This window comes from Heterodontus francisci, chromosome 30 (genome assembly GCF_036365525.1).
Source record: "Heterodontus francisci isolate sHetFra1 chromosome 30, sHetFra1.hap1, whole genome shotgun sequence".
NCBI classification, from domain to species: domain Eukaryota; kingdom Metazoa; phylum Chordata; class Chondrichthyes; order Heterodontiformes; family Heterodontidae; genus Heterodontus; species Heterodontus francisci.
Window position 1 is genome coordinate 36,158,330 of NC_090400.1, and position 24,227 is coordinate 36,182,556.

The following is a 24,227-nucleotide window of genomic DNA, read 5'->3' on the forward strand; positions in this document are numbered from 1 at the left end:
ATAACTCAATAAAATATTGAAATAAATTTATCAAAACATTTTCAGATTTGAGAATGACAACAACTTGGCTGAGGGAATTTTTGTTCTTTCACATGTTTTTTAAAAATTCCCTTATGTTTAAGTATATCTTTCTGTGTTTGTTTTTATCACCACCAACTCTCTTCGTGTGCATTCATAATAAAGATTTCGGCCTACCAGCACCAGTCAATTCATAAGATTCTATCTTGTAGAGTAACCTTTACGCTTTCTGAAAATCCAGGCAAACAAGGGACCTCTTCCAACTTTTCTCCATCACTTACAACCCTTTCAAGCATTTTACTTGTAACATATTAACAGGCCAATAGTTCCCTGGTTCTGTCTTGTTACCTTTTTAAAGAAAAAAAAAATTGGAACTTTGAGCATTCGTCCAATAGAAAGGATCAGTCTGTGACTGTAACAGCCTATTAAAGATACAGGCAAGGGGCTCACAAAGTAAATTTCTCTCAGGGTGCTGGGGTGAATTTTTAAAATTCTTTTCATGGGATGTGGGAGTCACTGCCAAGGCCAGCATTTATTATCCATTCCTAATTGCCCTTGAACTGAGTGGCTTGCTACTTGCAGAGGGCAGTTGAGAGTCAACCACATTGCTGTGGGTCTGGAGTCGCATATAGGCCAGACCAGGTAAGGATGGCAGATTTTCTTCCCTAAAGGACATTAGTGCACCAAATGAGTTTTTATGACAGTCAATGATAGTTTCATGGCACCATTACTGAGACTAGCTTTCAATTTCAGATTTTTTTAATTAATTGTATTTATTAATGAATTGAATTTAAATTTCACCAGTTATTATGGTGGGATTTAAACCCATGTTCCCATGGCTTAGCCTGAGCTCCTGGATTACTAGTTCCATTACATTGCCACTATGCCGCCGTCTCCCCCTCGAATGTCATGCCTTTTTTACTTCTGACTCAAATCAACAAAGTGTGATGGTGGAAGTGTTTTGTGACCATATTCAGCTTATTTCCGTAACCCCTGCAGTCTAATCTGGCACAAGAGTCATTGCGTTGACAGATTCTGGTCGTGTGAGAGATTTGGCAATGAATTGCTCCACTTTTAAATGCTTACAATTATTTTAGCTGGTATCCTCCCTGTAAAAGCACAGCAATCCTAACTATATCCAATTATTGACCAGAGAATTTATTCTTTCCACTCTGCTGTAAGAATGTGCCTACATGTGTTAATTATAAAAACAGAATTGTATTTATTACATTCTTACAGGCTGCAGCTAGTGCAGACCTTCTTGGTGAAAAACTATTAGATGAGCTGCTGGAGGATACAGCACAAGAATTATTGAATCTGGAGCTAAATGCAAAAGTTCATTCAGAAGCTTTGCTGATGCAAGATGGCCCCACACTAGAGAACATGCTACAGAGAATGGAGGAGATGGAAGTAAGTATATGTGATGGTCTGGATTTTACAGTCTGCAACAAAGTAATGGCGCTTGCCGCTGACTTCAAAGAAAGCTACCCACAAAGATCTAATGATATCTGTGGCATAGATTTCACCTTTTCCAACGTTTAAATTTGATTGCGGTGCCAGCTGTAGGGAATCTCTAGTGTCCAGCAACAGTGATATCATTAAGCAGACTAAGCAGCCAATCACATTGAAGAATTCTCACACAGCAAACCAGGAATTAAAAACTGATTATCCTTCACTTTTGTGTCATTTTACAGAGATAAAAATTAAAATTGAGACATACATATGTAATTAAGGTAGAAGCTGAGATATCATAAACATTACATTTTTATTACATTAAAAACTAATGGAATTTTTAAATTCATATTGGAAACATTTGATCCACAAATATAAAATTAGTTTTACAAGGTCAGAGAGGTAGTTCAGCAATAATTATGACTTGATAGGCTGTTAAGTTACACCTCATTCAACACTGCAACTTTTTCAGGGGAGTTTTAACAGGGAGATTAGAGCATAAAAAATGAAAGTTCATGTCAATTCGAGTGATTTCTAAAGATTCTATTTGCGGGAACTTCAACAGTGTACTTTGCGGAGGAGCAGGTGACAACCAACAGTAAGCTCCGGATTTTTGCATTTTAACTGCATGTGTGGGGCCACCAGAAGTTGCTGTCAGTTCCACAGTTGTAATGAAGGTGAACACTGATGCTTTCACCATCTTTACAGCCAGGCTGTTGCCTTTCAGTTTATATTAATCTTTTTAAGATCCCTATTCCTAGGATCCACATTCTGCATGACAAACTGTTTCATTATTAAGAGAAATAGAATTCTACTTCTGGACCTTTGCCATTAGCACTCTTATACTAGCAGCTTATATGTTCAAGAGCAGACTGGGATATTCCTCCCATTCTACCTGTGGCAGAAATGCTTACCCTTTGCTTGGTGGCTCAGCTAAGATTGGGAAATACATTGTCCTCATTCCATGGTCCAAGATATTGGCATGTTGGGTTTTGTTTGTCTAATTGTATTTTAATCCCTTTTGCGGAAAACAAATTTTTTTTTGCTGTCCCTTGTATCTTGCATCATTCCTAGTTAGCAGGATAATCAGATGACCTGTTCTTGCCAATGCTGTTCTTAACTTGACTACTAGTAGGTGAATGAAAGTATTTCAAGCAAACTTTTTTTTTGATGAATTTTTTCTTCCTTTCTCATGGGAAAGGGGTCTGACTCATGTCCAACTATACGTGATACAGCATATTGAATATTGGAGCATCAATACACTGAGTAGCAAACTGTGTTTTCACATCCACTTTAAGCCATTTATGCTTGAGATTATTATCCACACAATTATGTGGAGGGCAACTTCATTTGAAGAATCAGAGTTGCTGTATCTTTGAGTAATCCTGTATCATCACAACTCTGAATAGAATGGCCAAGGTTTTCCACTGGTGCACTAGCTGGCCAGGACTTCCTCCACCTCACCCCCAATCCCTCACCCCATTCAGTTTAATGCGCAGGAGAATTGCATGCTGCAAAGCCCAGTGACCGAAACCTCCAGCCAATAATATCTCAAGTTAACCTTCATTTAAAATGAGCCCATGCAATCATTTTTCATCTATTTAAGTAACACCATCCCCCGCAGATAACACATTATGGACGTGATATATTCTGTTGCATAAATCAGTAACCATTTTATTTGATCTCGCATTGTTTGTTTTTAAATTTATTATGTGAGAATCTTCCTGACGTGGATCCATTTGCGTCACAGTGCTTTTAATTAAACTTCTGTTTTGTAAACTAATGCAATTCACAGTATTATTTTGATTGGAGCATGAGAAATTACATTGAATCATCTGAAATAGTATTGCATCTATTTAAATTCTCATAGTTAGAGGAAAAACACATACTATGACATTGCTTTCAAACAGAAAATCATAAAATTGCTGATAAAAAAAATTTGCATGAGAAGCTAATAATTTTACAATTATTTTACAATAATTTTAATGTTAGAATACTTTAAAAGATCGACAGTGTGGACTAATTGACATCAGTAGTTTCTTTTCACTATTTTACTTCAATAAATTGCCAGAGGTATCAAGAGGCAGTTCGCAGAAGAGTTTGCCAGATTGAATATGCTGATCCTGATTTCTGGGCTGAGGAAGAAAAGCAAGGTAATTTACCACAGAGTTGTGAATCTCGTGTGTTCTTGAGTAGTTTGGGCTTTGAGTAGTTGTAATCTTTAGTTGCTAACTTGGCCTGTGGAGAAGAGGCATAATCAGGAGAATTTAGATAATTGCAGTTGTTTCTAAATTCTTGGTATCAAACTGCTTTTATTAAATATCTGTTTCGGGGTCAGAAGTACCATAAAAAATGATTAGCATGCTATCTTTCTTTAAATGTACTGTTTTATTCAGCTCTCCTTTGGCTCAGAGTGGAAAGAGGTTGAAAATAAGAGAACATACATTTTCTCCATTAAGAATATTTGAAAAGGCATTTGTAAGAGAGCTCACTAGAGACAGTGAAGTAATTTGTCACTTTGTTTCTGGAAAAATAGTATTCCTTACCAATGTCAGGCAACTAAATAAATGTTTGATCCCCTCACATAGCATATTTACAAAGGTAAATAAGCTTTGCATATAATCTGGGGAGCCGCTCTGGATTGATGGGCTTTTCATCTGAAAATGTGTAAGGATAATCCTCATTACCTGATGCAACATGCTGGGGGTTACCATTGACCAGAAACTTAACTGGACAAGTCATACGCATTGTGGCTACAAGAGCAGGTCAGAGGCTGGGGATTCCGTGGCGAGTAACTCACTTCCTGCCTCCCCAAAGCCTGTCTACAAGGCACAAGTCAGGAGTGTAATGGAATACTCTCCACTTGCCTAGGTGGGTGCAGCTCTAACAGTCAAGAAGTTCAACAACATCCAGGACAAAGCAGCCTGCTTGATCAGCACCCCGTCCACTACCTTAAACGTTCACTCCCTCTAGCATCGGCGCACAGTGGCAGAAATGTGTACCATCTACAAGATGTACTGTAGCAACTTGCCAAGGCTCCTTCAACAGCACCTTCCAAACCAGCAACCTCTACCACCTAGAAGGACAAGGGCAGCAGATGTATGAGAACTCCACCACCTACTAGCTCCCCCCAAGCCACACACCATCCTGACTCTGAACTATATTGCCGTTCCTTCACTGTTGCTGTGTCAAAAATCTGGAACTCCCTTCCTAACTGCACTGTGGGTGTACCTATACCACGTGGACTGTAGCATTTCAAGAAGACGGCTCACCACCTTAAGGGCAGTTAGGAATGGGCAACAAATGCTGGATTTGCTAGTGATGCTCTCATCCCATGAATGAATTTTTAAAAAACTGTCTGGGACCAATATCCTTGCTGAGAGTGTAACTATCTGTATGGAGGAGAATTTCAAATAATATAGTGGTGTGGGAAAAAACTAAATGAGGAAGCAGAGCAGAAAACAGAGAAGGGATGCAAGAGAGAAAAAGAGTATGTTTGGTAGAGAACACGTCAGAGGGAGGAAGAACTAAAAAGAGTTACATGGCTGATTTAGTTTCTTTTCCACTCTAAAATTCTGCCATCTTTCCTTAGCACTTCTCTTTTCTTGCCTAATCTTCACAGACCTTTTTGAAGTCAGTGTAAACCATAATTACATAACCCTCATCAACCCTCTGAGCTTTTTTGATGAGATAACGATCAAGCTAGTTAAATACTATTTGCCCTTAACAGATCTGTGCTGGCTTTCCTTACTGAATCCACACTTGTCCAAGTGACCTGTTAATTTAGTCTCAGATTATTGTTTCTAAAAGCTTTCCCACCGCTGTGATTAAACTGACTGGCCTGTAGTTGCTGGGTTTATCCTTAAATTCATTTTTGAACAAGGGTGTAACATTTGCAATTCTCCAGTTGTCTGGCTCCACCCCGGTACCTAACGAGAATTAGAAAATTATGAATAATATTTCTGTAATTTCCAACCCTATTTTTTTACTCATTTGTGGGATGTGGCTCAGCCAGCATTTATTGCCCATCCCTATTTGTCCTCAAGAACATGGTGAGCTGTCTTCTTGAACTGTCTCAGCATCCTTGGATGCGTCCCATCCGGTCCTGGTGACTGCTAACTCTAAGTATAGCCAGTCTTTAGAATGCCTCCTCTATCAATTTTTAGCCCATCCAGTATCTCAACTACCTCCTCTTTCACTTTGACTTTGGCAGCAGCGTCCTTGGAACAGACAGCTGCAAAGTACTCCTGTTTAGCCATGCCCTCTACTTCCATGAGTCAATCCCCTTTTTGGTACCTAATTGGCTCCACCTCCCCTCTTCGTACCTCTTTGCTACTTATATACTGATTAACAAAAACTTGGATTCCTTTTTACGTTAATTGCCAGTCTCTTTTCATATTCTCTTGTGCCTCTTATTTCCTTTTGCATATCCCCTCTGAACTTTCTATATTCAGCCTGTTTCTCACTTGTATTATCAACCTGATGTCTGTCATACGCACCCCTTTTCTGCTTCATCTTACTCTTTAAATGTTTTGTCTTCCAAAAGGCTTTGACTTGATTTGCCTGATCTTTTCCTGTCATGGGAATCTACCTTGACTGTACCTGAATCTCCTCTTTAAAAGCAGCCTATTATTCCATTATAGTTCTGTCTGCCAATCTTTGATTCCAGTTTACCTATAGCAGACAAATCCACTCTCATCCCACCGAAATTGGCCTTCCTCCAATTATTTTTACTCATTGTGCTTTTCCATAGCTAACCTAAACCTCATGGCACTATGGTTACTGTTCCCTAAGTGCTCCCCTACTGACACTTGATTCACTTCACCTAGCTCATTCCCTAGAACTAGATCCAGCAACATCTCCTTTGTTGGGCCAGAAACATACTGATCAAGAAGAGTCTCTTGAATACACTTGAGAAACTCTTTTCCCTCTCTCTGCCCTTTACACTATTGCTATCCTAGTCTATATTAGGACAAATAAAGGCCCCATTGTCACTACTTTCTAATTTTTGCACTTCTCTGTAATTCACTTGCAGATTTGTTCCTCTATATCTTTTCCACTAGTTCAACAGTTCACAACTTCAAGAGGGCATAGACAGGTTGGTGGAATGGGCAACCACATGGCAGATGAAATTTAATGCAGGGAAGTATGAAGTGATTAATTTTGGTAGGAAGAATGAGGGGAGGCAATATAAAATACAGGATACAATTCTAAAGGAAGAGAGATCTGGGGGTATATATGAACAAATTGTTGAAGGCGGCAAGGCAGGTTGAGAAAGTGGTTAAAAACCCATAAAGAATCCTGGGCTTTATAAATAGAGGCACAGAGTACAAAAACAAGGATGTTATAATGAACATTCATAAAACACTGGCTCATCCTCAACTGGAGTATTGTGTCCAATTCTGCGCACCGCACTTCAGGAAGGATGAGAAGGTTTTAGAGAGGGTGCAGAAAAAATTTACGGGAATGATTCCAGGGAAGAGGGACTTCAGTGATTTGGACAGATCAGAGAAGCTGGTGGTGGTCTCTGTAGAGAAGGGAAGGTTGAGAGGAGATTTGTTAGAGGTGTTCAAAATCTTGTGGTGTCTAGACAGAGTAGATAGAGAGAAACTGTTCCATTGGGGGAAAGTTAGAGAACCAGAGGACACCAATTTAAGATGATTGGCAAAAGAAGCAAAAGCGACATGAGGAAAAACATTTTTGTGCAGCAAGTGGTTAGGATCTAGAATGCACTGCATGAAAGGGTGTTGAATCTATCTCCATCATCCCTTTTTCAAAAGGGATAAGCACTGGAAGAGAGAACATTTGTAGGGCTAACGGGAAGGGTGGGGGAAGTAGGACTAGCTAAATTGCTCTCGCATGGGCATAATGGGCTGAATGGCCTCCATCTGTGATGTAACCATTCTGATTCTATCCCTCCTTAAAAAAAAAAAATTATAACCCAGTATGTTTAGTTTATACTGCCGTTCAGTTTGCAGCCACGTTTCTGTTAAATCTATATGTTCCTGGCATAATTGCTTCTAATTACCCCAGTTTATTTCCCTTGCTTTGAACATCTTAATACATGCACTTTGACTGGGAACTTCCTCAGAACTGCTCATGCTCCACTATCATAACTTTGCTGGTAGAGTGATGGAAATCTCATTTGAGAGTACACTCCTGGCCTTTATTGTCCTCTTTGTTTGATTTTAAAACTGCCCATTTCCCTTCACTCTTTCATGTAAGTTACCACCTTTTCCTTTATCTCAGACTTTTTTTTACTTATCATAGAATCAAGAATCATAGAATAGTACAGCACGGAAGGAGGCTATATCGTCCATCAAGTCTGCACCTGCTTTTTCAAAGAACAGCCCCACTTCCCTCGCTTTTTACCCTGGATTGTTACTGAAAGATAGGCCTGTAATTGCCAAGTTTATCCTTCTCTCCTTTTGTGAACAAGAGTGCAACATTGCAATCCTCTAGTCCTCTGACACCATCCTGGTGGTCGATTTGATTTTCTTTCTCGACTCCCTTTATTGTTTCTGTCTGCTTTCCTTTATGCTAAATTTATTTATTTGTATATTCACCTCCTTTTCTAGTTCTGCCTTCTCTGTTTGCTGTAATATTCCCTGTCCCCTTCCTTCCTAGTTTTAAGTAACTCTTCACTTTCCAATTTATTCCTTTTGCAAGTTCATGCAAAGTCCCTTCCTATACAGATTTACCCTTTACTTGCTGAAAGGACTGGTGCTATTAAACGGGGAGGCGGTAGCATAGTGGTAATGTCACTGGACTGGTAATCCAGAGGCCTAGGCTAATGATTTGGGACATGCATTCGAATCCGACCACAGCAGATGGAGAATTTTAAGTTCAATTACTAAATCTGGAATTAAAAGCTAGTCTAATGGTAACCATGAAACCTTTGTCGACTGTTGTAAAAACCCATCCGGTTCACTAATGTCCTTTAGGGAAGGAAATCTTAACGTCCTTACCTGGTCTGGCCTATATGTGACTCCAGACCCACAGCAATGTGGTTAACTTTTAACTGCCCTCTGAAATGGCCTAGCAGTTCAGTTCAAAGGCAATTGGGGATAGGCAACAAATGCTGACCTTGCCAGCGATGCCCGCATTCCGTAGAAGAATTATTTCTGACATCCTGTGTAACACTTTTGTTCAAAAGCCCAACTGGGGGCCTTTCTGCTTTTAACCAGTCAGAGATGCCATCTTTTGGATTGGATGACCAGTTGAAACCCCCTCAGTTGGACATAAAAGATCCCATGGCACTATTTTTAAGGAGAGCATGGGTTTTTCCTGGATTTCTGGCTAATATTTATCCCTCAACCAACAGCTAAAAACAGACGATCTGGTTATTTTGGGATCTTCCTCTGTGCAAATTGATTGCTGTATTTACAACAATGACTATCTTGTATTTATGGCCCATAGATTTGGTCTCCCCCACAAGTGGAAATATCTTCTCCACACCCACCCTATCAAACCCCATCATAATTTTAAAGATGTCTTTTGGTTTTGAGTCTTCTCTTTTCTAAAGGAAAGAGCCCCAACCTTTTCAACCCTTTCTGAAAAGTATAACCTCTTGGTTCTGGTATCATCTTTGTGCACCTTTTTTGCACTGCTTCTATCTTATAATTTGGAGTCCAGAGCTGTGCACTCTATAGATATGTAGTTGTATTTTAAAAGATAAACCCTAAGATAATGTAGTGAAAATGTTGTTTATGGTATCGAAATTTAAAAGGAGATATTACTTGTCACCTTGTATAACAAATCTTTGAACAGCCAGGATGATTTAATTCAAACAAACTGTCAATAATATTGTCATAGTTTAAAAAATTGTCATGGTTAATGCATATTTCTATCTGTATGATGCTATGATCATCAACACAACTAAACTGAGTTTTAGAATGTCTACATATGGCACCCATATTTATGAAGTGCAGAAATGAAAACCTGCTGTTCTGCTATTTTGAGGTCTTGAAAACAAACTTGCTTGTATCTGAAGAGTGTTCTACTGATATTTCTGTTCTTACAGAAAGAGAGTTTGTCTTAATTGATACAAAGCCACATACCCCACAGCCAATCAGGATCACCAGGACTGTTAAACAAAGAGAACCAATGTTGGATACAATAATTCAGAGGTCTTTGGAAGCTGAGTAAGTTATGAATATTGCAGTGCTTCATTATGGTAATTTATTTGTGACAACCAACGTCCACCCCACCCCTTCTCTCCATGCTATTTACTGAAGTATTAATGAAGTGGTAGTTGCTGTTTGTACTTGCTATTGTAATGCCAAAATTTCTAATATTTATCTGAATATCAGTCCCAAATATCAAGTTTACAATCATCCATGGATTTATCATCTTGGTATATCATTACAACCACCTGTATCAAAGAAAAGATTTATCTTTGTCTCCAAAGGAAGCAGTTAAAATAACCATTTTTTATTTGAAGCCCATGAATGCTTGAACTAATAACTTAGAAACCAGAAAAATATGCAGCACTGTTTTTTAAATGTAGGAAGAATATTGCTGTTAAATTTATCCTTATCAATGAGCAGATCTATCTCTTTTAGAGATGTAATTTTATTGTTCCTTTCAGGGATTTGAGTCGTTGGCAATCTCTCACTCAAAGGGCTCTTGACATCCGCTCTAGGCTGGGCCCTATTCTGTTAAGAAAACAGGGTTGGCTTCAAAGGAGCAGACGTAATAGACAAGCTGATGATTGAGTATTTCAAATATCCTACCCTTCAAATCATCATGTGTAAAATCAGTACCACAATTTCTTCAGCTGGCAGTGGTTAGCACTGCCGCCTCACAGCTCCAGGGTCCCGGGTTCGATTCCGGGTACTGCCTGTGTGGAGTTTGCAAGTTCTCCCTGTGTCTGCGTGGGTTTTCTCCGGGTGCTCCGGTTTCCTCCCACAAGCCAAAAGACTTGCAGGTTGGTAGGTAAATTGGCCTTTATAAATTGTCACTAGTATAGATAGGTGGTAGGGAAATATAGGGCCAGGTGGGGATGTTGGGTAGGAATATGGGATTAGTGTAGGATTAGTATAACTGGGTGGTTGCTGGTCGGCACAGACTCGGTGGGCCGAAGGGCCTGTTTCAGTGCTGTATCTCTAATCTAATCTAAAATCTATTATCAGCACCCACCCCACTTCATTTTGAGCTTTTGAGATTGAAATTAAAGTTGGATTCCTGGAGGAAAGACATTTTGCACCTTTAAGTGGAACTGAATTTTGTATTATAGAATTGCTAATCTTCACTTTTCAAGAAACAGCACTTTTATGTATGGTGCTGACCTTTGTAAGATCAAAGTTTGGATTCATACTGCAAATTTTAGGATCTTAATTGTGAACTGGCCTGATGTGAATACAAATTTAATTTGCATCAGTGCAAAAGTGGTAGATAACTGCAGTCAAAGTCCTTGACAAGTGTCGCTTAAAAAAAACCACATTGGATAAATTTGGCTAGAATGCCAATTAAAACTGGCTTTTTAAAGACATTGTTCAGTACGACATACAAAACCGTTCTTTGCAAATTTATTTCGTCAATCCCTTTTATCTCTGATTTATGGAGTTAAAACATTATACTAATTCCATGTTTCATTCAAGTGTTTGTGTAAATATGGGCCCCATTCTTTAGACAAGGGTGACAGCAGTTTTGCCATAAGTTGGGTTTGACTCTACCCTTGGTGCCATTCTGGCTGAACCACAATTGGAACCTAGTATCTGATTCCACTGCTTCCCAAAGCTCCTAACACAGAATCTAGAAAGTGAGATGCAATGGGACGATCAACTCTGGTGGGGCCAATTTTATAATGCCGTGATCCAGCGATGCCTTTAAAGCTCTAATGACCCTTCTGGAAAACCTTTTGTGGGACTGTATTAGATGTGTGAGGCTGTGCTACTACAAATATTCAGCTCTTCAACACAATATAAGTAGAAAAAAATTGCATAATTTTCACTTGCTGTACATAAAATATTTTTTAATTCCATAAAGCATGCAGCAATCATACAGCATACTGCCTGAATACAAAGTATTTATAGCAGCAATAATACACCAGCAACTTGCATTTATTTGCCGTTGTTAATGCAGTAAAATGCCGCAAAGTACATCATTAGTGTGTTATCAAACAAAGTTTGACACTGAGCCACATAAGGAGCTATTAGCACAGTTGCTCAAAAGCTTGGCCAAAGAGTTAGGTTTTAGGGAGCATCTTAAAGGAGGAGAGAGAGCTAGAAAGACCAAGAAGCTTGGTGAGGGAATTCCTGAGCCTATGGCCCAGGCAGCTGAAAGCACGGCTACCAATGGGAAGTGATTGAAATGCTAGAATTGGAAGAGTGTAGAGGTCTTGGCTAATTGTGGGGCTGGAGGATTTGGAAACCAGGATGAGATTGTAAAAATCTAGGCATTGTCGAATTGGAAGTCGATGTAGATTAGCGAGCACTGAGTGATGGGTGAACAGGACTTGCTGCAAGTTAGGTATGGGCAGCAGAGATTTGGATAAGTTCAAGATTGTGGAGGGTGAAATATGGGAGTCTAGCCAAGAAAACAGTAGGTGAAACCTAATGGAGTGATAGACAAGCAAATTGTTTAATATTCTGTGAGTAATCATCATAAATATGTTACAATGAGAAATCTTTGAATTTCTGACCTTTCCTGTCAGTTACAAATTATGGTCAAGAATACGTTTAAGGTTGCTTTAATGAAAATAAACGTGATACTGTCATAACTTTTTTAATGTTGTTTTAATTCAGCTCTGCTGAGGACTTGGAATGGAGTGGAAAGCCAGAGCCTGCTTCAGTGTTGGAACCTTTGGCCCAGAAGTTATCCATGAAAAAGCAGAGTGGTATTGCACTCTCTATACCGCAAAAAATGGTTCAAAATATACTTAACTATCATGAGATATTTCACCAGCATCTCAAAATGATTTCACATGAAGTTGTAGGGAACTTCAACCCATGGTTAATTACTGAAAGGTAATTAATAAAGTATATCATTGGACAAGTAATGCTGTCCATATACTGTCCTTATTGGTTTGTTTAGTTCATTTACTTTATGTACCTACATTAGTTTATAAATATACCATTATTGTTTTGCAAAATCCATTGAGTTTGTTCCAGGTTTCATCATTAAGTTGAGAAGTGTTACACTCATTTAGTTTATTTTTAAGTGAAGTAATAAATGATAGATAATTATATATAATACATTTTTTAAACTCTGTCTAGTATGGGCAATGTTACCAGATTTTAGTAATTGCAAAAGTAAACTGTTATGACCGGGTGAGGAAGGGGTCTCAGGCTCCCCTGTTGCTCTTTTCCAGGTTTGACCATAGCAGGGTTTATCTTTCAAAACAGTGGTTTTAGCTTACAACCTCAGTGAGCCTTTGCTCACGGCACTCTAATTGTAATTGCAAATGAAACAATCAGACAGGTTTTCTTAAACTTATATCTTTCTTGTTTAAGTCTATTGGCTTCATCACTCTAACTCAGTTAAAATTACTAAAATACGCGGCGCAACCACACTCTCATGCATACGAGAGAAACACACAGATAGAGAGGGGAAGAAAGAACTGGGGGGCAGTGTAGTGGAGTTTGTAATAAATGGAATTCAGTTACTGGGTAGTAATGTCCTTGATACAATGTCCTCATTGGAGTTAAAGTCTTGGAGTCCTCACTGGGCCTCAGCGCACAATTTCAAGCTTGCTTCTCTGGTACCAGAAGGCCGAAAAGAGGCTTTGTAGTCTTGAAGTGTAGAAGTTGCCATCATGGTTTTCCTGGGACTTTGCTAGAGAGGGAGAGAGGGGGACTTTTCCTTCTGCCAGTCCAGTTGCAGTCTTTCTCCTTTCTGTTCAAATTGCAGTCTGATTCCTTTCTCGAGGCACAATTCAAAAAAGCCCTGGTTTGGCCAGCAGGTAGCATGTGACCATCTCTATTTGAAACAGCAACTTCTAGGAGAGTTGTTGGATGTGACCATCTCTATTTGAAACAGCAACTTCCAGGAGGGTTGTTGGATTTCATAGCGTGCCAGACATACTCTGTGGGGGGTGGAGTTTTGGCTCTTACACAGTCAAAGGATGTGGATCACCACTATTGCCCAGACCAATCTCGTTAATTGAATCAGTGAGCACTCCCATTGTCTTTCTATTCAACTGCCTTTCTCAGAATGCAAATCTGCAACCATGTTTTCAGCCGCTCGGCGCTACTTTTTTTTAAAACAAATTCTTTGCAATGTTCGGTAAAAAAGTTCCAAGTAGTGTCCCATATGACACAATTAATATGGCAGGTGTGATTTCCGTCACAAAACAATTTCATTCATTCAAACTGGGTCAGAGTGAAAATGGGGAGGGGGTTGAAGTGACAAACAACAAGTAGACCAAGATCAGATTTGCAGACAGAAGGGAGACGTTCAGCAACGGAAACATCCATTCTTTGTTTGGCATTCCCACTGCAAAAAGAACTATGCTGTGAGCAATGAATATTGCGGTAGAACCAGAAACCACAGGAAATGAGCAACAGATCAGTCAACATCTGCAGAGAGCAAACACACTTGCATTTTGGGTGCAGGCCTTTCTTCAGAACTATTCTGAAAGAGTTTGTGCCACAGCTGCTTACTGATCTGGTGTGCATTTCCATGATTTTTGTTTTTGCTGGAGACTTCTAAGGCTGAATGTTATGCGGTGATGCGCTGTGAAGTCAGCGGCCTCCCAACACTGAAGCGCCGCCGCAGTGCCTCCGCGATATTATGCATGGGGGCTCATTTAAATAGAGGGAGCAGAGTGGCTGTCCTGATGTAGAGGGGGCGGCCACCGCGTCCCCGGCAATGGCGTCTGGCGCCACTGCGTAGGCGCCGGTGCCATAGAGGACATTTAAATGATTAAAGTGACCAGTTCTTTAATAATCTAAATAAAGGTTTGATCACACCTGCAATCCCCTCAGCCATCTTCCCCCCCCCAATTGGATAAACAGTGCTTTGGCCTATTCCCATCCCCCCAAAAAAGATTAGTTCTCAGTTACGACCTTTCCCCCCGAACTTTATTCCCTTTGACCCTAAACCCATTCCCACCATCCCCACAGCCAATGAAAGAGGTTTTTCCCGATCTCCACCCCACCCCCACCCTGATAATTTTACTCCTCCTCCCTCCCCACCAGTGTCTCGCCTTGAAACTCCGTACGGAGTTCCAAAGGTGCGAGAGTTGCAGCCAGCGGCCGTAAAATCAGTGTGGGATGGCTGCCGGGAGCAGGTAAGCTAATTAGCATGTTTATTACACTCATTTAAATATTTAATTGAAGGCCTTGTCGCCAAGCGACGGGAGTGGGGCGGGGAGGGGGGGCCACATTGAGGCCTCACCGCCGCCATTAATATCGGTGGGGCCTTCACCGTCGTGGGTCATGGTGGGCTGCTTCCGCAAGCATTTTACAGGCCTCTCCGCTACAATCCATGATGCCGAGAGGCTGGTGAAATACAGACCCCAGTGTCTGCATTTTTTGCTTTTCAGTGAATTCTATGCATTAGATGGGAGGAAATAATTGTAACTAGCTATTTCTCACAGCTCTTGACAATGGTATGCATATGGTGAATGAATAGTTGTTGGAGAGTTTCAGGGAACAGAATATGCAGTAATGATCATGTGTGTCCTTTAGGAAATTGTACCTTTAGGAAAGGAGTGAAAGGGACAGTGTGCTTAATAGTGGAATATTTCCAGCAGTTTCTGATTTTGTTTTAAACTTCCATCATGTGAAAAGTTTTTTCTGCGTAGATAACAGTTATTTTGATACTGTACTTGACTGTTTTGCTATGTCTGTGATAAAGATAATGCTGTTTTATTGGCAAATGACTCCAAGGGACACAAAATTAAGTGAAAATTGCATTGTTTTGAGATGTCAAACAAATTGTAGTTTTTAGTGTGTTATCAGCTTATCTTCTATACAGCTATTCAGGATTTTGTTAATTTTGAACATGCAGGAGAAATTAATTGTAATTGCTTCTTGTATTTTCTTTGACATTTGCATGTTTAAAAATAGAATATCTTTCAAAATGCAGATCATACTTGAATGCTTTTTATATAACTCACAAAATAGATGAAGCTCTCAAATTTAGACAATTGTTGCATGGTAGATTTAGTAGCCAATGTAGATTTAATTTGATTTTGTCTTGTCTGCAATTAATGTTCATCGTGATATTGTCTGTGTTGTGTTGTGTCTTGTCATTCATTCTAAAAATATCCAGCATTATTTTATTGAGTACCATTTGTTTGTACATTTAGTTAAATATATTTGCCTCTGCTTCAAGATTCAGTGAAGGTTAATAGATTATCGTCTGTAAAATTAGTTTTGTTATAGATTATCTGAAATGATTATAAATGTTTTTGTGAAATTAAGCCACTGGTGGAAGGATACCATTACGCTTCGGCACCTGCTGACAGAACTAATGAGCCTGAGGTTTTTAATTTGAACCAACTAGAGCATTTAATCATTGCAGGATTTGGCAGAACAACTACAGCAGAAAGATCTACTAACGAAGATGGGCTTTCAGGAACTTTAAACTTGAAAAAATTATCAGGAGGAATTGGCTTTTTATTAACTGGTCCATCGTGATACAACTAATTAGGTTCTGAAAGATATAGAACTTTTAAAATTTAAATGGGTATAGACACCTTACAAAGCTGATATGGCCCTATTAAAGAATTTATATTACAGTACTTAACTGCTGACATTGCTAAATTCAGAGTGATAGATGGAGGAAAAGTGTGTAAACATACCCAATATTTCTCTAATAGAACTATTAAGGGATATGATTTCCTTCAGGTGCTAATGGGAGCAAAATTTTATGGGTGTGAATATCTGGTTTCCATTTTATATTCCAGTATTTTTGTTGCATTAGAGATTGCAGGAAAATATGCTGTGTATTCGTAAACTTAGATTTGTGGCTTAGAGTTTCCTCAATCTAACAATTAAAACTCAAGAATGAAATATACACATGCATATCTATTTGGAATGAATTTTAAATTATATGTAGGTGTTTCATTTTGGCCAGGAGTTAATGGATGTGACAGTTTTTTAAACAAGTAATACATTATCCTGGTGTACTGAGTACCAGGGTGCAGGTTCATAACTCTACATTTTCTGGTTGCAAATTTCAATTGTGTGGCTGTTAATGATTCTTATGAGGTGGAGAAGGGGTGAATCAAAAGAATTTTCTTGATTGGCTCTCTTGTAACTTCTGGCTGGTCAGATATCTGAAAGGCACCTGACTACCCTCTGCACCATTTGAGGAGTGCTTGGTACAGAAAGACAAGCATATAATACTGTAATTCTTGATTTTAGTCATATGAAAATGTTTTATGAGCTCAAATGCCACATTTATGTGGAAGTTAATGTGATGCAATGCATTTATGTGCTATGTGAAATTGTTCAAATTATGGCTGATATTTTTTTGGTATGGTATTAATCGCTTGTACCTCTTGGTATTAAATGGTAAGTAATAATAGTAACAATTCTGCTTGTGAAGAGTTTGAGACATGTCAATGAATGAAAAGCTGTACTAGTTAAGTGTAGTTAATGAAAATGTGGTTTACACAATGAAGTTATAGCTCTGGAGTTTACTTAGATCAGTGTGATTAAACTTCGTACACCACCCTTGACGGTACAATATTATCCAATTGACTGCTGGTCCAGTTCAGTAGTTTTCCATAGAAACATTACAGCATAGATGGAGGTCATTCAGCCCATCATTGTCTGCGCCGGCCAAAAGAAACTAGCCGCCCAATTTAATCCCACCTTCCAGCACCTAGTCCATAGCCTTGCAGGTTACAGCACTTCAGGTGCATGTCCAGGTACCTTTTTTAAATGAGGTGAGGGTTTCTGTGTCCACCACCATCCCTGACACTGAATTCCAGACACCCACCACTCTCTGGGTGAAAAAGTTTTTCCTCATGTCCTCTCTAATCCTTCTACCCATCACCTTAAATCTGTGCCCCCTGGTAATTGACCTCTTCGCTAGGGAAAACAGGTCCTTCCTGTCTACTCTATCTTGGCCCCTCATAATTTTGTACACCTCAATTAAGTCACCCTCCTTTGTTCTAAGGAAAACAACCCTAGCCAATCCAATCTTTCCTCATAGCTGCAGCTTTCAAGCCCTGGCAACATTCTTGTAAATCTCCTCTGTACTCTCTCCAGAGAAATTATGTCCTTCCTGTAATGTGGTGGCCAGAACTGTATGCAGTACTCAGCTGTGGCCTAACCAGCGTTTTAAACAGTTCCAGCATTACATCCCTGCTTTTGTATTCTGTACCTCGGCCAATAAAGGAAGGCATTCCATATGCCTTCTTCACCACTCTCTACCTGTCCTGCCACCTTCAAGGACCTTATTTTATGTTTTATTTTGTTAAATGACTTGTTAATCTAGTATAACATTTATTTAATGCATCTATTCTTTATATGAAACATTGTCTTGGTTTGAAATGACATGCTGAATACAGCTTTAATTTATTTTTCTCTGGGGAAACTTTTAAGCAGTGAAATAATTGAAAAACACAAGCGTGAATGTTATCACTGGATGATTAAAACTGAAGTAACAAATTTATTTTCATAAGCTAAGGCCACCTACTAATTTCTGATAAGCATACCAATCATTGTAATGTAGTTAATTCCCATCTATGCAAATTCACTGGACAGACTGGCTAACTTTGCTATGTTCTGTTCTCTTTTTTTTTTCCCCCCTAGCTTGGCTGAAGAGCTGATGGAAGAAGGTCTAAATGATGTAGCAACTGAATTGCAAGATGTGTGTGAGGAGTATGCAGAAGCCTTGTTCACTTCTGAGTTTGTGCAGCCTGTAGAGTAAAAAAAAAAGAGCATGCCCCGGTGACACTTTGAGAGGAATATTGAATGTGTTTCCTGAATTCTTCAAAGAAACATGTAAACTGTCATCTGAAAACACGACACTAAGCATAACTTGTACATAGTACATGGAATGCTCATCACAAATTCACTTGAATTGATTGACAAGATTGTTCTCCAAACACAATTTAATATATAACAATTATTTTGTCTTAGTCTTGTCATAAATTTTAATGATTGAAAGTTGCAGTATTCATTTCTTTTATTCGGCTTAAATTTCTCAAAATATACTTTCAAAGTCATGTAGAACCTGCCTATTTTCACAGACCTCCCTCATTTTATTTTAAAACCTGAACTGTTTTCACTTTTTAGTTATACTGATTTGTGATCTAAAGCCAGTGCTCAAAGTGCATGTCTTGCTGTGAAACTTCTCCAGCATAATTTGAAGGATTCTATATTAAGTGTGCTGTGAATAGACTACATCTTCAATGTAATGTAATATCAGCATGTTTAACTGTTGCCATGAATACAGAGCACATATTAGTCTCTGCATCACTGGAGTTCAGGAGATATATATGTAAATGAAATTTTACTATAGTTTGGAAAAAAAAATTTTCTCCCAGACAGTTGCAGGTTGATCATGTGCTCAGTACTTTATCACAATTTTATTTAGCAGCAGTGAAGTACCCTGTTTTCCTGTGCATGTGTTTACATGCTTCTAATTATCTTTAAGTCAAGATTTATGATGAGGACAATATACCAGGAGTACTGTGCAGATCTGATCTCTGATGGCTCCAGTAAGCAAACAAGTGCAAATGAACCACTGGAGATAAATTACTTTGTGTTCAGCAGGTAACACATTCTGGAGCTTTCATACAGAATAATCAATTAACAAAGCACTTTTGCAGTCAAGATGGGAAGGATAGAATTAAACATCAAGTTTAGGACAGTTACCAGGAAGTGTTTCTTTAGGCAGAAGGTTGTAATTAGAATGAATTATCAGACTAAGGATGGTCAGGACACCAGACTTTATTTTTTAAAAATGGCAACATTCTATAAAATGTTATATTCCAGAAAGATGAGGTCAAATGTATTGAGCATGATCTTTATCCAACTAATCTTATGAACTTAACCAAAATGAAGTGCAAATTAGTTGCAGGCCAAAATAGGTCACTCTTAGTTACTGGTACATGCCCAAGGATAGCAAGCTTTCTAGTCTGATCTAATGCATTAATTAAGGACAGATTGGTCAAGTGGTCAGAAACTTCCTCAAATTAACTATTGGAACCAAGACAGATTACAGTTCCTGCAGTATATCCAAATGATTCTTTGCGATCCAGATACAATTCAGAATTAGAACATGCCCCAGACATTGCTTCTCCATTTAGACTGGAACGATAGTGGCCTGAAAATAAAGCAGCTGCTAGACCCACCCATTTTTTGCTACTTTTATGTGTGGTCTAATTTTCAGGCAAATGTGAATTGTGGCAGCAAGAGCTCTTGTCTGAAACGGGTGTAAGTCTCATGAATACATGTCCGGGGGGTGGGCGGAGGGGAGGAGGTCTAGTTATGTTGTTTACCTCCCAACACCATTTTCTACCTTTCCTGCTGATTCTTGCTCCTACCCAGCACTCCTGCATTGTGCATTAGGAAATGGCCATTTGAAGAAATATCTAAAGCATTTTCCCCCCCTTGCTGTTGGGTTAGAGCTTTGGAAACTTTATTTTTGGAATAGTTTGTGTTTTTTTTTATCAGTGATTTGACAGTGTTTGGTGTAGGTGCTGAACAGATGTTGCCTGCTGCTTCACAGTATTGCTTTCCACTGTTCCAAATGAAATCAGCGCCACCACCCCCAACCGCATGTTAAGCTGCAGGCCCTTGTAAAGCAGTCATGCTACCGGATTTCCCTTCTCCAACTTCTCAGGCTTACTACATGGAGTGCATTTTGCAGTAGCAGCTTGCCTACCATGGTAGTTAATTATATATTTGCGAAATCATACACATCCACTGCTGGCTTTTCCTGCCCACGCTCACCCATTTACTACTGGCACATGAAAATCACCTGCAAAGAATATAAGCTACTGGACATAAGGTGCAAAATGCATAGCTACATAAGAACTGCGACTGCATTTAAAGGAATTCATTATAGGTAAAGTGTTTGGAATATTTGAGAGATGATAACATGACATATAAATGTTAATTTCCTCCTGATCTGTTCAGAAAACATGTAGACTTGGATTGTAATTACAAGTAGGCTCACTGTCTTTCAAGCAGTACTGACGCCTGCACATAAGATAAATCTGCTAATGTGACAAAGGTCAAAGTTTGCAGTTTTCGGCATTGGCAATGGCTGGAGTTTGCCATTTGAGGCTTGGCTAATTGAACGTCAGTTATAATTTGGCAAATAGATGTTGGTATTCCATTTATCATTATGGGAAATTCCTTTTATTATCAATGTAGCAGAAACATTAAACAAGCCTAAATACCTGCATCGCTTCCAAGTTGATCAGCCAATGTTCTTATTGAATGGCGGAGCAGGCTTGAGGGGCCGAATGGCCACTTCTAATTCGTATGATAGTGGCGTTTTCACAGGAACCACTTAATTTTAAAGTTTTTTTGTTGGCTGTTAAGTGACCTGACAGGAAAAAATGTCAAGTACTTTTCATCTTCATAATTTCATATGATAAACGGTTATTTTGCTTTGCCCTTAGTTATTGGAAACCTTCTTTAAATGGGTGAGATTATTGGGTTGTTCACACATGTATCTGTAAGGAATTTTGCACATATTTTGCCTAAATTTTCAGATGAATTTGCCAACTAGGTAAGTAGCAACTGGATAATACAGCTCCAAACACATTTGCCTAATTAGTTACAGTACATGAATTCTGGGTAAAATGTCAATGCATGCATATAACATATAAACTAAAGATTTTCATAGCATCCAAACTATGTTTTAGACTGTACAGATTAGAGAATTGAAAATATGTCCTACATCTACTCTTCCCAAACAAAGGGTGACAAAAGCGACAGGCACAAAATATTCAAACAATAAATATTTTTTAAAATCATTGACTAAATTGGATGATATAAATGTTACTTTGGCCTGGTAGAATAATTTCCCCACAAGTTATTGTAAAATAACTGGGAATCTTCAAGCTGATTTATTAATGTTACAGTTGAAATGGCACATGCTATCGATCATAACTGTGTGAGGGTTCAGATCATTATTAGAAGGGACTGTTGTGGAAGGGAGTGCAGCCACTCAGATGCAACAATTTTTGAGGTATAATTGATGCATCATCATTCTGGCAACAACCTTTATACATATATTGGTATGCTGCTAAGCTTGTCTTAATATGTGGGTCTGACTGTTCAATTGGTAAGAAACCGAGATGAAGAAAGTTTGGCAACACGTTACAGTTGTGGGACAATTTAAAATTAAATAATAGCTATTGGGAAACCTTACTGCTATGAAAGACTTTATTTTAAAAAAAAAATAAACTGTTATCTGCCTTTTATTGTAAATTAGCATTTGATGGGAAATTTATTGGGGGTATTGGCACAAGTAACTGATTTCTGATTTTTTTTTTTAACGCTACGTGGTTCTTCCTTTTTGCTTAATAAATAAGAACATAACATAAGGAGCAGGAGGAGGCCATTCAGTCATTCGAGCCTGCTTAGTCATTTAATAAGAATATGGATGATCTTCTACCTCAACTCCACCTTCCATCATGATCCCCATATCCCTTAATTTCCCTTCTGCCCAAAAAAACTATCCCTCTCTGTCTTGAATATACTCAATGACTGAGCATCCACAACACTCTGGGGTAGAGAATTCCAAGGATTCACCAACCCTTTGAGTGAAGAATTTTCTCCTCATCTCAGTCCTAAATGGATGATCCCTTATTTTGAGACTGACTCCTAGTTCTAGACTCCCCAGCCAGGGGAAATGCCTCCAAGCATCTACTCTGTCGAGCCACTTAAAAATTTATGTTTCAATTAGATCACCTTTATTCAAAAATTGAGAGAACAGCCTCATCTGTTCAGTCTCTTCATGGGACAGTCCTCTCATCCTAGAAATATGTGCCTTGCCTTTTTTTATTCAAGCCAACAATTTCCAATGCATTTTTAAAAGGCTGTCTACAGGTTTGATCCATTAAAAATGAATGGCTAGAACACCGAGTTAATTACAATAGAAATCAATTGTCGAGCAGGTTTTTTTTTTACAAGTGTATTATAAATGGCTAAAAATATAGTCCTGTAATCAGTCTGTGCAGGAGCACATTACTTTAATTTCATTTTGAGCTATTGTAAATTTTGTAATCATTTGCTTAGAAATGACATGTATTTGTGTATTTTGGATGTCCCATATTTCTGGCTGAGAGGATTGTCCCACAAAGAGAGATTGAATAGACTAGGCCAATATTCCTTATATTTTAGAATAGAACTGATCTAATTGAAACATATAAATTCTTAAGGGGCTTGACCGAGTAGATACTAGGAGGCTGTTTTCCCTGGCCAGGGAATCTAGAACCAAGAGCCAAATTTATGTATTTTGAAATTGGTGTATTGAGGTAGAAATCTTCACTTTGATCAGAAGCTAAAACCCAAAATTCACAAGGTTTGCCTGCTTTGCCCTTCAGTGGAAGGGGTAAATCTCAGGAAATTGTCATGATTTCAGAATTTTTTTGAACCTTGGAAAAATAATGAACTTGACCAATTTGTTGTCTGTCAATTAGTATGCTTTCCTATGTGCCCACTGACTATATGCTTATGGAAAAGCCCAGTTTTACATCAGATACATGGTAGAGAAAGGTAGTTAATAAAATAAAGTCGTTATTTTGATGCAGCCATCACCTCTTATTTACATGTGTCAGGTAAAACTGAGCTTTCTTGCATAGTTGGGTCAGGCTTTCAGTCCATATATAAAATCTTATATGAATTTTTGTGTGCTTGTTTAGCTAATTATTTGTATGCACAGTTTTAAAAGATTCCCCTGTAGTTTTGTGTGACCAAATATTTTCAAATACTTTTTGAAACATTCGATGCCTTGGACATGTAATAGCAGTCATAAAATTGACAGGTATATTTATAAATATTTAACTGGAAATATGTTTACATATTTTGTAATGAGTTTTCAAAGGATATGTTTGGGGTGATTTGAAAATTTTATGCAAAATTGCTTTTTATATCTATAAAATATTTATGAAATAAACATTTTAAATTACTTGTTGATAGTTATTGCAGTTAGTTATAGAGAGATACAGCACTGAAACAGGCCCTTCGGCCCACCAAGTCTGTGCCAACCATCAACCACCCATTTATACTAATCCTACATTAATCGCATATCCCCTACCACATCCCCATCTTCCCTCAATTCTCCTACCACCTACCTACACTAGGGGCAATTTACAATGGCCAATTTACCTATCAACCTGCAAGTCTTTGGTTGTGGGAGGAAATCGGAGCACCCGGCGGAAACCCACGCGGTCACAGGGAGAACTTGCAAACTCCGCACAGGCAGTACCCAGAACTGAACCCGGGTTGCTGAAGCTGTGAGGCTGCAGTGCTAACCACTGTGCCACTATGCCGCCCCAGTGTGGAGGAATCTCAGTCCATCAGTAAATTTATGTATTTCAAGACATGCACAATTTCTGTATTTGAAATATTTCAATACCTTCCAGTGGTCAGGGAAGTTATGAAAGATTAACAGGTTGTAAAATAAATTACTTAGCCGAGTTACTGATATCAGTAGTGCATTGAAAAATCATAGCCACAGCCAAACAGAATCCCATCCTCACCTGTTGCACAGTGATCAGAAATGAAACCCAGGCTGAAATACCCCTCTCTAACCGGGGCACTACTGCCCTAGCTAAGTTGGTAAACACAACACATAGAGGTTCAAACCAGGGACTTTTCTGGTCTGTT

At 38.7% G+C, this 24,227-nt stretch overlaps 1 protein-coding gene across 7 annotated transcripts in view; it reads left to right on the plus strand.

Moving 5' to 3' along the window:
* The window catches only part of kiaa0753 (KIAA0753 ortholog), a 58,418-nt gene extending 34,949 nt beyond the window's left edge, over positions 1–23,469 (plus strand). For 6 of the 7 annotated variants that reach the window (XM_068010375.1, XM_068010369.1, XM_068010371.1 and 3 more), the window contains 5 exons: positions 1,258–1,428; positions 3,542–3,623; positions 9,494–9,614; positions 12,219–12,440; positions 18,186–23,469. In XM_068010375.1, coding sequence (XP_067866476.1) covers positions 1,258–1,428; positions 3,542–3,623; positions 9,494–9,614; positions 12,219–12,440; positions 18,186–18,303 — 714 coding nt within the window. In that variant the 3' untranslated portion in view covers positions 18,304–23,469. Of the gene's footprint in view, positions 1–1,257; positions 1,429–3,541; positions 3,624–9,493; positions 9,615–12,218; positions 12,441–18,185 lie in introns of those variants that run through there. The other variant, XM_068010376.1, reaches the window with a different exon arrangement.
* Positions 23,470–24,227: the final 758 nt, after the last annotated feature.